This window comes from Amphiura filiformis, chromosome 6 (genome assembly GCF_039555335.1).
Source record: "Amphiura filiformis chromosome 6, Afil_fr2py, whole genome shotgun sequence".
NCBI classification, from domain to species: Eukaryota; Metazoa; Echinodermata; class Ophiuroidea; order Amphilepidida; family Amphiuridae; genus Amphiura; species Amphiura filiformis.
The window spans coordinates 18561921-18582166 of NC_092633.1; the positions used below are offsets into that span (position 1 = coordinate 18561921).

General features: G+C 36.0%; 1 protein-coding gene across 1 annotated transcript in view; it reads left to right on the forward strand.

The window, feature by feature from the left end:
- Positions 1–20027, forward strand: part of LOC140155089 (neuronal acetylcholine receptor subunit alpha-10-like) — a gene marked incomplete in the record, with an annotated part of 49629 nt that extends 29602 nt beyond the window's left edge. Inside the window, 5 exon segments of the mRNA XM_072177788.1 lie at positions 3213–3257; positions 5865–5974; positions 8455–8708; positions 11680–11964; positions 14517–20027. Coding sequence (XP_072033889.1) covers positions 3213–3257; positions 5865–5974; positions 8455–8708; positions 11680–11964; positions 14517–15103 — 1281 coding nt within the window.
- Between the last annotated feature and the right edge of the window lie 219 nt (positions 20028–20246).

Consider the following 20246-nt stretch of genomic DNA (forward strand, 5'->3'; position numbering starts at 1 on the left):
TAATAAACAGCAACAAATACGCGTCTGATAAAAATGGAAACACTTTGTTCAAAGTTGTTTATTTTTGGCACTATTTTATATAGTTAAATTATAGGTTAAATCATAGGTTAAATCATATATCTAATTATGCGTTTATATATTTGTTCATCTTCATCTGAATTGACTTCATTTTAGTGCATGTGCAAATTCAATATATATTTCGATAATGCCCACATACGTGGAGACTCTTTAAATGCACTCACTAACGCCGTCCATTTTCTACCACTTTACTGATTTGCTTAATGTAGTGACTCAGTAATTGGGATGATGTCTGTGTCACAGTCTTTCAATTGCTTGCCATTGATGGGTGGTTTTCAACTCCTTGCAAAAAAAGAATGTTACTTACCTATAGCCCCAGTAAGCCAACAGGGTGTTTAACGTTAGCCATTATTAGATTTGGGTAGATCACTCGGGCATTAGCCTTACCGAAGTCTTAATTCTTTTTAAAGAATTAAAATTTCTTTTCTCCAGAAGCAAAGCTATATACATAGGATGTTTTGAATGGTACCTTATCAATAGATCATTGGTTATTTATTTATTTATTTATTTATTTATTTATTTATTTATTTATTTATTTATTTATCTATTTATTTATTTATTTATTTATTTATTTATTTATTTATTTATTTATTTATTCAAAAATCATACTTGTTGTTATTCATTTCATGTCCTTTGTTTTTATCGACATGAGTTAGGATAATAGTTATCCCTTGCTTTTGTTGCCATTAATTACATGATAACTGCTTTCGTTGCAAGTAACTTTGTCAGTTGATTTATATTTACCGCTCTATTATTTGAAAAAGCAACAGATGGGTGGGTTGTTCGATTTAGACGCCTCAAAAATCGTGTATTTGTTGCATTATGAATGTAAATGTACCATCGTATGTGTTGTCCTCAACCTACAAAGCTCAACGTTATGGATAATGGATATCAATCCGCAGTGTTATGAGTCCCACTTATTTGGCACTGATAAGTATACGACAAGACAAGTAGATTTCAGAGTTGACATCTGATGTCGAGCTATTGAATTCAAGTTGGATGGATGATTCCCATAATAAAATGTTCATAAATTGCTGTGAAGCATATTGGTGTCCTATTGACATTTGGTGCGAGAAAAAGTTGAAAAAATGTAGGTTGGTAGCTGTTGGTTAGCTATAATGGTGTTAAGTGTCTTTCAAATTTAGAAATGAATTATCTGAGTGTCTTTCAAAAAGAACTTACCGTCATGGGATTGAACGGTTGCCAATATTGAAAATAAGAACACAAAATTTTGTTTGCCTTTGGCCCTACAGCATTGATTTGAGATGAAATACGTTTCGCAGTTCTTGATGCACAATCAAACCATGTAAAACGTTTTTGTCTAACAAAGTGTTTTTACCTGGTTGTTTTTATCTTTGTGATAGAATAATATATTTGGCTTTGAACATTTATCATGTATTACGTTCTAGATTCACACTAACGCCTGTTTTTAATCGAATCTCAGTTAAAACACATGTTAATATCAACGAATGTCAAAGGTCTTCAACATAAGGCTTGCTAACACCAGGAAACATAATTAGTACACCTTTACTTACCTCTAACAGAATCAAATAATTGTGTGAAAGTATAATGTAAAGCAGCATTTCAGCCACCTTTGGATTTAAAGAGAGGACACCGTGTGAGCAAGTGTCACAAAACCAAGAAAAGCCTTTGGCATTAGTGGGTGGCTATAGCTAGCGCGATAAATGCTGTCTTATTTACAGGGCGACAAGAAGACTGTCGAGGGATACAACAACATTGTAATGTTCGTGCCTCTATTGGGAATCCCTTTCAGGTCCACAGTATTCACGCCATGCAATCCATCCGTTTTACATCAATTGGTCGCCTTTCTGATAAGTTCCGTTATATTCAAAGCTATCATGCTGGGAATTTGATTTTTTTTCTAATAATATATTTCTGCTGACGTCAAATTCAAATATAAAATATTGTTGATGCATTCTATGGATTTTCCAAGCTAAAAATGTATCGAAAGTGGATTAACCCAATTATTATTCACAGAGAATCCTATGGGGCCTTCAAATGCACAATTTTTTGACTATCATATCAAAAGGTATTAAGGTTTATAAGGTCATTAAACCGAAGTGGAAATAGCAAGTGATGAAATGGGACCATCCTTCAATAATAACTCTTCAACATATTTCACCCTACTCTATCACAAACCATCAAACATTGATCGAAGAATGTTATTCTCGATATACATAAATCCGGCGTCTTGGCGGATTTTGAATGCCTATCATAAAATATGACGGAAACTCTATTGATGACTAATTCCTTGCATCTATATTGATTATCTTACATAGGCATAAAAGAGTAATCTTTTTTACCATAGCAAAAATTCCTAGCGACCGACAAACATCTTCCTATATGAAACAGATTTCCTGATTATCCATATTTTTAGACATCCAATTAAAACACATGTTGAAGAACGGGAAAACCATGCCAAACATCAGGACCCAAGTGTGTCTTCACACGGAGTAATACTGTTTAAACAAGCAAACAAACTGAGCGCCCATCACTCAATAACAATCAGCTTGGTATTTTCCGGGCGAGATTGGTGTCTCGAAAATGGTCTGTGCAAATGGACCTCATTAAATTAATACAGAAGAAAGTTTAAAATTAAAAAGCTCTAATATCTATTTATTCCTATAAAGCGACGAAAATCCATCCTGTTTGTACGAGCGGACGGACCTTTCAATTGAGAATGACCCCAATAATCACCAAAATCTGTGAATATATTGCAATTTTGGGGAATACAAATAAATTGTTCCTGATATTTTCGAAATTTCTGTTGGCGTTTGTACAGTAAAAAATGTTTCCTAATTCTCGTAAAATCAGGGTCGGTCGGGCCCGTTTCTTTTTTCGTCGCCTAAATCTAAAAAGGTCATAAAAAATGAAACTAGACTCAATATATTATTTTCTTTACCTTAGATTTATGAATCTGACCTTGAACTTGAAGGAAATGGTAGTATCGAAAAAAGATGAAAAACGCACAAGCCACAAAAATAGCGTTTAACAAAAAGTGCAGATTATTTAAACAGCAGTAAGTCTGTACATAACTATTCATGGATGTGCACCTAGTATTGGACAAGATATGATTCCTAACATTTTTTGTTTGTTTTTACTTTGCTTTGCAGAATGAAAAATTCCAGACAATAACTACTATGGTATGGCTAACACAGGTAAGAATTCTAGTACCTATTACTCAGTAGCGGCAGTATATTAAATATTATTCTTAGTCTAAACAAGGGCAGATACAACCACCCCTCGGTTTGTTCGTAAAATACGCAAACCGCCAAACGACTCCATGAAATAATGACCAGCTTTTGCGCCCATTTTAGCAATTTAATTATCATACTACATTACTCGGAGTCGGAGGTTGGTAGGCCGAGAACTTCGGAAATAGGAGGGGTGACTTGTTTGTGTCCTGATAGCCTTCTGCGTTTTGATTCCTCTTTCTCGCGAACAGGTTTTTAGGCTGATTTAGTGTATGTAGCTGTAAGGTACTTTAAGGTAGTCTTTAAATTGTTTGTTTCTTTGTAAAACTCTTGATATACTGCGCTCTATAAACGTTTTGTATTGTTATTATTATTATTATTATTATTATTATTATTATTATTATTATTATTATTATTATTATTATTATTATTATTATTATTATTATTATTATTATTATTATTATTATTATCATCAATTATCACCGCCGGTGTTGACGCGACCAAGGCAAAATATGCAATGATACCGGCATAATTTGTGCTTTGACCGGATAAGTTTGCTACTTCAGCAAGCATTTATCATTTATTTTAAAGGCTTCGATGTTTACTATGTAAAATGGATGTCAAACTCTTCGGCTGATTTGTAGGTCAATAATATGTTTGCGGTTGTTCCAGTTTTTATAACTTCGTCCTACTTTTGAAGTGCTTAAGGAATAATCACTCTTTAGTTATTTAATCACTTAATTTCACGTAATTCATTCCAAAAGAACAATAATGCTAAAAATAGATATTTTTAAGGTATTGGTCGATTATGACCTCATTGTGATGTCACTTTGGGCCGTTTTGTCCTTATTTGATTATCAATAGAAAGATTAGAAAGGTAATACAATCATAGACATCAGACGCGCGACAATCCAAACGGGGTTGCCCCGCCCTCCCTTCTTTATTGTGTTACCTAAACTGCCTCAGTAGGACTAGGACTAAGACCATTGCCTACCACAATTGGTGTGTTATATTCAATTATCAATAATCTGGATCTATACCTAATCCTTATGTCAATTTTAAGGAGGGCGTATGCTTTATGGTAGTATCCGAAACCTAAACAATGATATGATATATTTCCACATCTATGTAGATTTAATATTTATTTTTTCAGCCGACGAGACACACAATAAAGAAACTATAATATTGTTAAGGATCACAATTTCTATTGCTGCTTACAATGAAGGAAAATTTGCCTTAGTTGAAGAAGGAAATTGTTTCAAGTCTGTTAGTGAACGTTGATGGTGTCCTATCGGAAATGCAAGTGTAAAATTTAGGGTTGGTTTTTTATACGAACTTTTTGCTCGTTCTCATGTACTCTGAAGACAACGATTGTTTCAGTAGACTAAACACTTTACAGATACCTTGCCTCCACCCATGTTACGTTGCCTATATGGTTTGGTTTGTTCCTTGAGTCGAACCATATGCAACACTGACAACAAGCAATAGCATATTGTTTATTTGAAAGTCTATAACGCTATCATTACGAGACTATTTTGTATCACTTTAATCAATAAAATACAAACAAGTCACTCACAAATGAAGTCTGACACATCAAATATAAATGTGCCGAATAACTCAAAACAAATCTTACTCTGACTGTATGACTTCTGGCTGTTGTCGGTTGCAATTTAAACCCTGCACCAAACTTAGATACGAGACTATTCGTTTGTGATGTAAAAAAACTACGCCTTTGCAATCACTTATTTATAATTAACTAATTTGAGTGTATTTTATCTTGCGTTTGCACGATTCTCCATTATCATCATCATCATCATCATCATCATCATCATCATCATCACCATCATCATCACCATTATTATTATTATTATTATTATTATTATTATTATTACTATTATTATTATTATTATTATTACTATTATTATTATTATTATTATTATTATTATTATTATTATTATTATTATTATTATTATTAGTGTTTTTATTATCGTTATCATTATAATTAATTATCACCGCCGTTGTTGACGCGACCGAGGCAAAATATGCAATGATACCGGCATAATTTGTGCTTTGACCGGTTAATTTTGCTACTTCAACAAGCATTTATCATTTATTTGAAAGACGTCTATGTTTACTATGTAAAATGGACTTCAAACTCTTAGGCTGATTTATAGGTCAATAATAATATGTTTGCGGTTGTTCCAGTTTTTATAACTTCGTCCTACTTTTGAAGTGCTTAAGGAATAATCACTCTTTATTTATTAAATCACTGAATATTATTTACATTATTCATTTCAAAAGAACAACAATGCCTCAGAGCACTTAAAAATGCCTCAGAACCCATAGTGTCTTAAATTTACTATTTGTTTTTTCTATAAATGAATCACACTTGTATAGTTTATGAAGATCTGAACTATCAAATTAGTACTTTATTATAAATCTGTAACAATTAGCTGCATCTTTAGCTAATCATTTCACTTTAAAATAAACAAAAAACTTAAGAAACCTCTCGGATAATAAAAAACAAAAACATTAATGACACTTTCATTTAATCTGTGTTTTTTTACCCAGAGGTGGACAGATGAATATTTGATGTGGGACCCGCAAAAATATAATAACATATCAACATTTCGAATACCATCAACGATGTTATGGCTACCTGACACTGTCTTATATAATAAGTAAGTAAAGAATATAAACAGTTTCAAGTCATATTCATTGCAGCATATTCACTGCCAATTATTATGAGGGTTTGTTTTTACTTTACGATATAAGCAGTCATGTGTTATTTAAAATAATGTCTGGCTTAACTAACTGGCTTTTTTTAAATCCCAATTATATTTTAATTGCATATTATGCACGTGCTTCTTAATATTAAAATAAAAGCAATAGTGTCGAAACGTGTTTTTATCCTAGGTTCTACATGAATATTTTGCCTTTAGAGGAAAAAACATTTAACCAAAATTGGTATTATAATGTATTATTTTTCTTGTATGTTGTTGTTTCAAAACGCTTGCAACTACGTTTCAATGCATTAGTTTTTACATTCCCCTGGTGTTCTGTCATTCGTAACCGTAGGTAATTCTTCGACTCCTAGCTTACACCTCACTTTGACCAATTTTGACATTTTATGAATGTCGCAAACAGGAAGTTTTCATGCATGCCACTGGCGTTGCGCTTGTGTGTGCAAGTAAAAGAAATGTTGACCTCAATTTCACAAGCAACAAAATTATGTTACAAGCAGTGTTCTTCGTAATGCCCTAAAAGGTACAGTAGCTTACAGTAGAGCAGCATCATATTTTCGATTCGAGATCTATTTCTGTAAAAAAAGAAGAAGAGGAACAAACAGTATTCTGCCTATTGTCTAACTCTGCAATTTCCTATCGATATTCCAAGGAAACATGGTACAATACATTATACCAACACAAAAGCACACATACCTAACCCCTAATACTTGTAAACGCCAACCCCGTACACGCCCTCACAAACCAAGGTATATATATTCACCAGCACATACCCATACCAACCACCACCCCCACATGGACTCACTCCTACCCACACCCCCACGAGAGAATAAAAGTATCAAAAGTCCGTGGACCAATTCAATATGAAGGAAAATTGTATTTACACTATTTCTGCTACATTTAAAAAGTTGAGGTTTAGTCGAGTAGACTATAACAAGAATATTGTGATAACATCGTGTTAAGGGGGTACTACACCCTTGTGGTAAATTTGTGACTATTTTTGCATTTTTCTCAAAAAATAATAACACACTGGTAACAAAATTTATGTATATTATTGGGGCATGGAATCCAATTACTACACTGACATTTCAGTGAATCAAGACAAGCGGTTCAGTAAATATGATAGGAAATGAGGTACATCCTAGCGGTACCTCATTTTCTATCACAAGTATCGAACCGCTTGTCTTGGGTCACTGAAATTCCAGTGTAGTAATTGATTCCTTATATATTATACATAACTTTTGTTACCAGGGTGTAATTAGTTTTTGAGAAAAATGCAAAAATAGTCACAAATTTATCTAGGGGTGTAGTACCCCCTTAAAGGAGTGTTTTGATATCCCAGCATCCTCTAAATTTGCGTTTTTGCGTTTGCGAGTTATGCATGATTATGCGTATTACACTGCTCCATAGGCCACTGTGTTGCACAAATTCGACGATATTTTGGCTAATCGAATTAATCTGCAAGATATATTTTTGTACATAAACATTATGTAGCACAGTGGTATAAAAATCTCAACTTTTTTTTTTTGAAAGAGGTGGGGGATGAGGCTGTGGATCACGAAATGCCCCTTTAAGTCAAGACCAAAGATCATTTTCAGGGTAAAGACAATGCTGGTATGATCCGCACGTCAAATTATAGTCCAACAGGGTTACAGTTACAGGCCTTTTTAAGGCTAAGATGTTCTTTTAGTCATATGGACAAAAAACATGGAATGTACAATAATATTCTCCAAAACTACTGCTTGATTGGTCATGTTGGTAGATTATTTATGTGGATATCAACGACTATGCACAAGATGCAGTCACGGTAAACTGCGCGTTATCTACCGTGTGTGTAAGAGTATTAGAATAGTGTCTCGTACTAGAATAGTGTCTCAACAATAATTATGAAGCAGATAAATCTTTAAAAATATTTGTAATAAATAAGGAGATATGTAAATTATATTGTGTTTTGAGCTGCCTTATATGGTAAATCGGCAATGGTTAGTATGCACAACATATTTGAAGGTGCTAGTATTGGCATATAAATAAACAAAAAAGAGAAGAAAATGTTGGTATCAATGTTGGAACTCACAGACATGGGATGGAAGTGCATTTGTCAATATTGAAAATGAGAACACCAATTTTTTTCTGTGTGCCTTTGGCCCTACAGCATCAATTGGAGATGAAAACAGTTTCGCAGTTCTTGATGCACAATCAAACCATGTAAAACGTTTTTGTCTAACAAAGTGTTTTTGAGACAGAATAATACAATTTGGCATTGTCATTTGTCATGTATTTACGTTCTAGATTCACACACGCGTATGTTAAAATGGTGATTTAAAGTTGTTGTACGCCAAGAGCATTCAGACGAGACGGTTTCCATTCTCTTGACAAATTCTTTTGCTTCTATTGGGTTTTTTTCTTTTGTTTTCTAGACGATCAGGTGACAACGCACAACTGATGAAAACCGAAACCTTAATGATCGTTAACAGCGATGGGTCAGTAGATTGGAGTGCGCCACTTACGTTTGTTAGCCAGTGTAAAATCAACGTGTATTATTACCCGTTCGATACTCAGAAATGTGATATGGTGTTTGGATCCTGGCAGCATGACGCCAGATACATAGACTACCCAATACATGAAGCAGACGCCAGTGAACAAGAACCCAATGGGGAATGGGAAACATTAGGTAACGGAAAAATATTCTTCCCTAATTTGTTTGTTTTCATAAGGTATTTCAAATAGAGGTTATCCGTGTTCTAAAAGCTGCATATCCTATCAACGACTGCTATATCTTGTTTAGGATTTTCAAAAGCCCGCCAAAGTCATGCAAGTAATTCGGAGGTCGTGCATTGAATTGGTTTGAATGAGGAATACTACGGGAACCAGTGCCTTTTTAGAAGTCACGCATAAGTGACGCGAATAACCTCTATTCAAAATATTTGTATGATGAATAATAATGAGGGTATGCTTACAATGAATTAAAATTCAAAATTGTGAACCACAAACGTAGGCTTTACCATAATGTTCTAAATTGTCCATCTTTATTCGTTCCCAATTTACCCATACTTTATGTAACATTATGCAAAGTTGTATTATTAAAATGAAATGCAGGATTATAGAATGACGTTGACACCTACATCAAGAGTAGCAAACATTAGGCAATAGGTAACCAGATACATTGCTATTTTACTACAAGTTGGCTTATGTGCAATTCCAATTATGTGATGGTTCCAAATGTTTTGGTTTACCCACAGTCAGTGTTTTCAATTACTGACTCGGTATGTACCAGTTAGTGCATATAAATAGAACATCCACACATTTACAGAGAAAATTCTTTCAGTTATAAGCATGCATAATATAACTGCCACTGCTACGATTGTAGGTCACAGAACATAAAACGTGATAATGCGGCACATATTTTTCATTATTTTATCTATCTCTTTAATATTTCTCTATCTCCCTACTGTAACCCATTCATCTCAATATCTCTCTTTCTGCCTCTCGTTGTCTCTGTGTTTTCCCTTCGGTTTTTCGTCTGCCTGTATGTCTTTATGATGGTTATTGACAAAGGTTATTGTTAGTTTAACTCTAATAGGAGTCTTTAATAGGAGTCTTAATGCTACAAGTAAACTACTGTAATAATATTTTCCAAGTGAAAATTACATTCAAATGACACTCCTGTAAGACAATGCCACCACTTTACTTAAAGTAAACGGAACGAGTAAGACTCAAAAAGGCCATTTGCTTTGGTTGAACGTGATTACCAAATGTGAAGTGCACAGTCAATTTTATACATACATAATCTCGATTCATTTACTGTTACTTTCAATTTAATTTAGATACTGAGTCAGATCGTCGGTTTACTTTGTTCAATACTGATACTTCCTCGTCAGCAAAAGCTTCCTGCTAAGAGAAATTCTTTAATTAGTATCGGGAAGAAACAAAAATATTGTCAGGCACGTACGTACAATAATAGTAGAATGAATGAAGCAGTGGTTTAAGTGAGAATTTTGAAAGCTGATGTGTAGAAGTAAAAAGCTTGAATAACTAAATTTCGGTTTTTATTGCGAGAAAAGATGGAGCACCTGTTTTCTACAAATAGGTATTTTGTGTAGCTAGATACATTATCTCCTGTAAAAAGAAATTTCTTTCGGTTTTTGTCAGGGCTACAGATTTTCAGCTCGATCCAGACTATTTATATTATAACCGATGGCGTATGAGAATCTCAACAATCACACTGTTTCCAATTGTCACTTGTATGACGCATAGGCTTCCCGGGAATTAAGTTTTGATCAAAGTTAAAAATTAGGTTTGTTATACTGACTCTTGGGGTTAACATAATTATAAAGGGAAATAAGCAATACCATGTTTGGAGTGTGACAATTCAGGTATGTTACATCAGACCGGCTGCACGGTGCACTGTGACAGTCGTTGTGCAAGCAAACGGTGTTAAAAATAATAATTGTATAGCGCAAACGAAATTTAAGACTTTTGCCCTATATAGCTGTAACATTTAAACCAAGTAAATATAAAATAAAAGGTGGCCTCAAACGTTTCAGCCTTGTATTTTTATCATACATCTGAACAACAGAATGTCATAAATGTCAAGTAGACGCTTAGTATAATTGTACCTCCAAATGAGCATTTTAAGTGATTTTACTGTCTTTAAATATTGGTTGTATATCATTATGAAATTTAAATAATGCAAAATATTAGCGTCACAGACACAGCCTGAAAGAAAATCACATGATAGGGTGCACCATCAATGAATATTGTGAAGCACAGAAAAAATGTGTACTAATACCGAAGTTTTTTTTTGTTATGGATAAAATAAATAACCTAAATATCAACCTATTTAATCTTCAAAATGTCATTGTTTGACGGTATTTGAAGTTCAAATACCGTCAAATAATGAACCATCATGTTTTGTCTGAAAAAAACCAGATTAGAAATTAAGGATAGGCACCAATAAGCACAGCCACGCTCACATCCCTGGTTTAATAATTGTGACCTGCTACCACGAAGTGAGCATAAAGTCGCAAGTTGGTAGTTTCGAGACGCCCCCGCCTACTGCTTTGGCGTTCTTTGTTTTTACGCACCTACAAGCCAGTAGTATTTCTGTATGTCCTTTGTATAAATGGATGGAGCACAATGGGCTTGTACAGGTGCGCGGCAAAGGACAAAGGACATCAACTCAGTCAGCCAGGATGTATCGAACCTGGCAGGTTTAGGCGTGATTATTTGACCAGGACAAATGTTGCCAAGTAAATTCTTTCCTTTGGATAATTATTCATTCAAGGCATTCAGGCCCTTTTAGCCTTGACATAGACATAGTGTAAGCTTCCAGCTTACTAGGCCAGTTGTTAAGCCTCACGCTTACTGGCCATCTAAGCTTCGGTCTATAGACCAAAATACAGAAAGTCGATAAAAAGAAAGTGCTTCTTTAGGCTAGTGTGGAGGCCACCGAGGGCGTTAAGCACGGTCACCTTTATGAGCAGCCAATAATGTGTTTATCAACACCCCTATAGCACGTGTTTTCCGAAATGTTTTTAAATTATTCTATGTTATGTGCTCATGTGCTCACGCGAACCAAACAGAAGGTCAAAAAGTCCGTTAAATGATTTAACTCATCTGTCTCTTATTTCAATTTTACACAGGAATGGTCGGTCTACGGAAAGCTAACGAATTCTCATGTTGTCCTGGCAAGGTATACCCAGACCTGACATTTACTCTACGCATCAGACGCAAGCCCCTTTTCTATGTGGTAAATTTGGTAATCCCATGTGCGCTAATATCCGCCATGTCAATGGTAGAGTTTATATTACCATGTAATTCTGGAGAGAAAGTCTCGCTAGGTATTACGGTGCTCTTGTCGCTCACGGTGTTCATGTTGGTTGTAGCGGAAAATATGCCAGCCACGAGTGATGATATTCCAATTCTAGGTAGGTGTCAGTTTACAAATTTGTGCTGTAAAAGTAATAGTCTCAACAGAGCCGAGTTTATTCCTGTGATGCTTCTTCATAATTTGTTCTTTATCAATTATCATATTATCAGGAAGAAGAAAAGATATTGTCTATATTTAAGTAGTCTGTTTACTGTTCTACTCTTTTGAATCTTATAAATTTGTTCCTGTAGGCAAGAACTAAACTTGACCCGATTTTGTTAACTCTGTATGGTAATAAAGTTAACGTGTACTTGAGGTTTGCTGCTTGTTATTTATGACTAGACTGGTAAGATGTTGAATGGTATAGATTCAACATACTGCAGTTACTGTCCGTTTTCCTATACACAATACACAGTGCTCTCACCATTGACGCGTGACCCCTACAAATGATCTACGTTGGAAGAATGGGCACTTGGCTAGTTAACATCACTGTGTGAGAAATAACCAGTCAATATGTTAGGTATTCTCCAAACTTCTAGCAAATATATTTCTCTAACATGACCTAAAATTACAGCTAGGTTAGATGTTCAGAAATAGTCGCACTTTTGTAAAATATGAGTGAGGGCAAGGCATAGCTAGCCAACTCCCGTGTTAATTGAATGGAGATTTGACCGAAAATATTGGTATCGGACCGCTCACTTCTGAAGGATGCCACAAAAAACGGTACAAGCTACATTTTAACTATTCTCTGGCAATCATCATGATGAGTTTCTGATATAGTATGCCGAAATTGGGTACTGTAGGTGATTGACAAATGGTCGCACTTTTCTGATAAATAAGTGACAGTGAACATGAAATATCAGCGCCCATAAACCCAAGTTAGTAGCTAGTTAGTGGAGGCCGTCACGTGACTGATTATTGATTATTGAAGTGCCTTATTAATAGATACGCACGATTTAGGGCAAGAAAAACAAACCGGGATACTTTTGGAGACATCATCATCATCATCATCATCATCATCATCATCGACATCATCATCATCATCACTTTCTACATTTTTTCTAAACAACATAGGGCCTACCGTTTTAATAAGATTTTTTTCTTGAAATGCATGTAACTATAATTATTGTTTAGAGCGTGATGAAATAATACATCACGATTTTCATCACAAAACAAAGTAATAGGCCTACAAAGGAAATACATTTTTCAAGAGTGATTGAATAAAACATCACGATTTTCATCACGGAACAAAGTAATACATAAGACATTGTTTGTTTGATTGCAATCAACCGCGACAGTTCGTCTCACACACATAACAATGCACTGCGATCAAATAGGTTGATGACAACATTTGATTGAATGGACTGCACTGCGCCATGATTACGTGCACCGGTTCAAATCCTTTGTTCGGAGCCAATCAATAATTTCACGTACAGCCTCTATGCAAATTAGAGTTTACACACGCTGCAGCTGGGGTAATCGACCGAAGCTTGTTGCCGTTAGTGATCGAATGCATGAGCTTATTTGCTTTACTGAATCGATTTACTGGATTAATTTCCTGTTAACTGGGTTTAATGCCACAAAGGTCGAATCGCCTTTGCCATGGACCATGACTGCATCATGATAAACATTTATAACCATAACCACTGTCAGTTTACGAACCTGTGCCCGCTTGGCAAAGCCAAGATTCTTTCTCATCCTGTCTAGTTCATTATGTAAATGAGCCAATATACACATTGACGATATATACAGTGTTTTCATTGGTGGTTCGATGAGGCAAAAAAACAACTACGTCATAATCTCGGTGCGTGATTGGCTAGCTAATAATAAATATTCATATTTAGCTAGCGGCATCTCTTTATTTGGTATAAAAATCAAAGGGATATATTAAACAATGGATAGCCAGATTGATCAAGGCCGCTTAGCTAGTATCTTAGCTAGTACACCCCATCTATGGAGAGTCACCGTCTGACACGCCTTTATTATATGCACACGTACCTCAGTTATATACATGTATATAGTTATGTGGGTTTCGGGTAGATATGGGCTTGAATCAAGGTTAGATCATGGGCAAGTACCATAGGGCCCCACATGGCCCCTCCAATAACTTGGGACAGACCTTGAATGCCCTCCCATATGTCCGGATCCTATACAATACACGTGTTTATGTGGGGTGTGTACGCCCGTTTGTACGATTTGAAAGCAATTACTTCCGAGGACCGAGGTACACCTATTCAAATAAATTCCACATTCTTCCCCTGGATTACAATGCGTTCCGAGTCAATGCGAAAAGTCTCGGAAAGCCCCGGGAACGTAACATCCTACATAATATTATACATCCCCTCCAGTCACACATTTTGAAGACTTAATATTTCCGACATAACGTAAATATGAGGACTTCCCAATCGAGGAAATTTTGTACTTGGCGTCCGCTTTGTACGGTCTTCAACAATACATGTACCGTGCTTCTTAAATTAAGATCGTGTTCACGTGAAGATCAGTTGTAAATTATCAATACAGGAGCAAGAAAAAAACCCGAATAGAATCCATTGCCACGCTTACAGATTGATCATGTTGATATATTGACTTTGTTCTACTTGTTTCTTTCAGCTCGATATTATATTACCACGATCTTCCTAGTATCATTTTCTACCTTTATGACCGTCCTGGTGCTTAATCTTCACCATCGCCGTTATCCAATGCCAAAATGGATGAAAGAGATCTTCCTTGGTGTTCTCGCCCAAGTTCTATGTATCAATGTAGACAAGAAACGGAGAGGAGCTGGAACGTATAATATAGGCTTACCAAGTCGAGGTCATCACATTGAGTTGATGCCCACAGCAAGTGGTACAGCTGCGGAAATGGAATTCATGCTTAAACAAGAGGAGCTGTCAGCAACAGGACCTGGTCATGGACATGGACATAATCATAGCCACCAGAACAATGCACCAATCAACAGTCGCACTGGACCAATTACATGGAAGGATCGAATTCACCTTGAGATACTCAATAACATCCGTTATCTAGCAGGGCGATATGCTGAAAAAGCCCATGAAGAGCAAACAATAAATGAATGGCAAGGAGTAGCCAAAGTTATGGACAGATTTTTTCTTTGTATTTATGTAGTTTGTGTGGTTGTCATGGATGGCGTTATGGGAATGCAAATATTGCGGAAAGACCCAGATCACCCCTCCTGAGAAAATACGAAATATGATTAAGGATTTTTAGCCAGAAAAGGCGACCATTTATTCATCCATCCATCCATTCATCTATTGATCCATCCAACCTCCAGACCGAAGATTTGAGATCTGATTATTTAATCAAAATGTATTATACAGTAAATTGCCAAATACAACGGTTCTCCAGGTTTCGCTTTGCGATTGGTTCTGTTCATAAATGTGAATATTGTCGATAGCTTGATGGCTATCACAACGGCTGGAATAAGGAAAATGATATCAATGCTGTAGGAATCAGACTCTCATACAAAGAATCTCCAGATGTGAGTGGTAAAGTGCTGGTAGCGGCTACAAATTGCTAGTCGCGATGATTGGTTGCGGTCGAAGAGTGGTTATCACTCTGTAATTGTGGTAAAGACGCATCACAGGTGGCAATGGGAAAGGTATTTTAAGACGAGATCTCTGGATTGCTTCTAAGGATGAATACAACATGACATGATTATTAATCCAAATTAATAATTATTAACTGCTTTGAATTGATGCCTGACCATTTGTATGATTGTGGAATCAACGTTCGACTTTCATGCACAAAATAAAACCAAACTATCATTTATGTTGCGACATATTTTTGTGATTATATGAATATTCATGAACATTGTTTGACTAATCACACGTGGTGGTTACATGCCAGTTTTCATGATGATTATAGCCAACGGTGGCGGAACCCTCACTTTTACGACCGGGAGCCTGGGCCACTTTAATGAAACGCATAATGTGCTATGTGTCACATATCTGAGTGAACATAAATAAGCAATTCTCCATTATAGACCCTGAAAGAAGGTGTAAAATGATACATTCCAACCCCTGTGTATCACCCCATTTATATGTAGGCATACAGTATATGCACTGTTTGCCTTAAACTCAGTACCTACACAATACATGTTGTTATTTTCTATACTTGAATTGCCTACACATTGACGCCCTCTGTTGCGCAATGATAAATTAAGGTTACGCATGGTTTTGCTTTATTGCCCTGGGGGCCATAATTATAGTTGAACTCCATTAGTTGCAAGTGGCTCACTATGAGAGTTTCCGGCCTCAGCCCTATCAAACTTGCAGCCTTGATACTTTTGTTGATACTGGCTTAAAAAAACAAGGCTTAAAAAACATCAAGGCCGCAAGCCCTGTAGGGATGAGGTCGGAAATTCCCATAGTGAGAACTTTCAACTAATGGTGTTCCAATATATAATTGCCCCGCAGGTCAAGAACGCACGGTGAATGCATAACCTTAAGCATTGGGTGACGGCTCTCTCTAAGTATCGGGAGATAATTATATTATAGATTAAGCTTGATCGCTATTATTTTCGTTTGAGCACTAATTATTTCTTAATAGCCCTGCGGGGCAACCTAGTGCCATATTGTTTTTGAGCGGTATTGATTATTACAGCCGATATCTCCACAACCTTCCCCATACCTCATAGAGGAATTTTAATTATCAAATTTCTACTTTACATATTCTATGGTATGTATCAAATTTAGCTTCATAACATTTAATATACACACTAAATTTAATTGCAACAGAGGGCGTTATCACTCTTTAGGTTCCAGTAAAGAAAGTAAGAACCTGTAATATATATATATATATATATATAGTAGGTATAATAAATAACACATTTTGGATTTATATATAGCGCCCTTTTCCAGGTTTTGAAGGATTCAAAGCGCTGTAATTTCGCTGCCATGGTGAATAATCACATTCAGATCGCATCAACTGGGCCAGATGCATCCGAATCTAGTGCGGACCTATCTGCACTTAGATTGTAACATTTGAAAGCAGGAGGAATCCAGAAAACCTGCGAGAGCGAGCATGAAATCGGGATAAACTAAATGCACATACAGTCCTTGGGCTCGGCCGGGGCTTGAACCCAGGACCTCAGTGGTGCAAAGCGAGGGAACTACCGTTGCGCCAACTCACTCTCCCATACTGTGTAGGGACTGCGGGAGACTTTGCGGCTATTATTTTCATTTTCTACATCCGCAACTGATTGGGCATCCCACTTTCAAAATCGTTCCGCCACCGCTTATTTTTAACTACATTGTTGTAACCATTTATCATGAAATAATTGTTATTTCGTCGAAATGAATTTTGAAGTCTTAGGACGACAATACGACGGCTAAAACTTCAATTAACCTGAACTAACTAAGCATCATACAATTGAATAAGTAATCGACAACATAGTACGTATTTACTTAAATAGAAATGAGCCTGTACCTCGAGATTGCCAAGCAAAACCGTGAACAAACATATCGGTTTTGACTAACCCCAGGCAACTATTATAAACAGCCCTTTTGTATTTAACTGAACGCGGACGGCCATGTTATTATATGCACACGTCACGCCAATTCGCACATCGTTAGCGAACATGGATACTGCGCATTTCAGTACGGTGAAGTGCTACACTGGTGTTCGCAGTGCGCAGTATCGATGTGCGCACCGGCGTAACGATATCAGGGGTCCAAACGCAAAGGCTTATGAGATTTACCGAAAAGATAAATAGGGTTTTTGTTTTGTTTTGTTTCTTTGTAAATTCGTTTTGCCATGGTCGCTACCCGCGCTTCACGTCAGTTTATAGTATGCTGGTATTCGTCAGGGCAAATGTTATACAAATATTAAATATGAGTACAAAGGTAAGAATATTTTATGAATTCAAATATGGAATCTTCAATTCAACGGGGCTTTGCTGAGTTCAATGGAACTTTTAATTTTTCACCTCATGAAAATATTCTTTCCATTGAACATGTTGAACGAATAAAACATTCCATTCAGTATTTGTTTTATATAACTCGTATATACTTTCCTTTTCTTCCACATAATTTTAAAAATTACCAGGAAAACAAAATATTATGTGAACTATATTTAGAAGCATCACCCACACCTATTGGCTAGTCGAGGTGGTCACCGTGCTCGATATTTCAGTGTTGCCATGGTAGTTGTGCGTGAGTGTAATTGATTACTGCACTCGCAAGGAGTGCAAGTCTTTTTGCAGGTGACGCTAAAAAGTGATTAATCAATAGTAACTGGCCAATCAAATGACAAGGATCTTTGTATGAGTTATATAAAGCATGTTACAAAGGAAAAATGACTTTTGTATTTACGAAGTTTATAACGGTATTAAAAAAAGTGTACGCAAATTCAGCTTGAGGACAAAGGAAGTACAAGTACATTATATCCACAGGACATTGTTCTTTAATTGATAAATCAAAATTATGTTCTGACGGTAAGTGATGATGTAATGTACAAAGACATACCCCAAACATAGCTTGTGTGTGCTTCTGTAAAATTATTTGTACCAAAAATTATAGTCATTCAAAACGAAACTGTCTTTTATGAGAAATGTTGATTTATCACACAAATGTAACGTTAACGTGTTTAGGGATGAAATCAAAGCTCGACCGGCGGTTGACCGCCGGTTTCGTCCGGTTCCGTCCGGTTACCATTGTTTAGAACAATAGCAACCGGGCGGAACCGGCGGTCAACCGCCGGTCGAGTTTTGATTTCGTCCCTTATTAGATTTGATTATCACTATCTGGGACGAATATACAATATGTTGCATAATAGCCCAGTAACCATTATTGTTATCACTACTACTGAGAAAAACAAACAAAATCTTACAATCTACAAGCATTCATGGTATAAGTCTAACGCCAAAAGGGTCGTGCCTGTTCAGAGAGCGATCAGGTCTTGTTATACTTTTCTTGCTTTTAGCGTGTATTTCAGTGGCTATGGGCATAAGACTGATACTTCCAAATACAACATTCAATCAGCTTTGTACTAAAAATCAGCTCTGTAATAAAAAGTACTATAATGGCAAACGTGTTAATGTTTTAAAGGATGACTCCGGCAATCACAACATTATGCCTTATATGTTTGAAAAACAATTATCAAGCACGAATCACGTGGTTTTATTTGAAACAAACTCATAGTGACCATAAAAACGAATAAAAACATCCGTCTCTCAACACGCGATATTCAAAATTTCCGGGCGCCTAAATTGTCGAATGCAATGACGTCCCAGTAATACAATGAAGGCTGGCGACAATTGAGCACAAATAACCATTACGTCATTGCACTTACACAATTTCGGCGCGGGAATTTTGAATATCGCGTGTTGAGAGCCGACTGTTTTTATTCGTTTTAATGGTCAATGTGAGCTTGTTTTTAATAAAACCATGTGATTTGTGCTTGATAATTATTTTTCTAACATATAAGGCATAATGTTAGGATTGCCGGAGACCCCCTTTAATGTTTTAAGAATTTAATATTGGTATCCAACGGTGGGATAAACTGTTGAATAGGAATATTAAACTCGTGATATCTTTGTTCTTGTATTCTCCTGTAGCTGTACCTGATCTTTGATATTTTTGAATCCTTGTTTGCAAGATCCGCATTACCTACTTCTTATCGACGGCATTAAAGCATTATTATTTCTAGAAACATCAACGAGATCTTGTACATATACGGTCCTGTCATATACTCATAACTTCAATGATTATTGACCCTGGATTAAGAGCAACTCGCAGAAAGTGAGGAAAGACATAAGTTTCATTTTAGTAATAAGTCCATAACTATACTTGTTGCAGCAAAAGAGAAAGGGACGCCATGAAGATGGGAAATGAATAGCTAAGCTTTCAAGTGTGCCACCCACGAGCTGTGCTTTATTCCGTAAACATTTATGTTATTCGTCTTCAGAAGGTGTTAGACAGGGTGGCTTACCAGATTCTAAAATTGTGTCGAATAGTAAAACCCCTATTATTCTAACCGGTATTGCGTCTTCAGACTAGTCAAAGTTCTATGTTATCATATGAAGAGCTTTGTTTCAAAACCCCTTACATCCACTTTTGGCTGAAATTGAGTTATTGGCATGATATTATAGTGTGGGTAAAAATGCGCATTTTGATGGTTGTTTGACCTTCATACTACCTTCCCTTCCGGAGGTATCGTATATTTCCCGTTTGGAAATCTTTTTCCGGAAATCTGAACTTAAAATGAATATAGAATTGTTTTGTTATAATTTTTTTGATGTATAATAGTAGCCTGGAATGTTCTTTACCTATTAAAACCAAAAGGAACTGTTTTTGGTTCACATATGTTTGAAAAAATCAT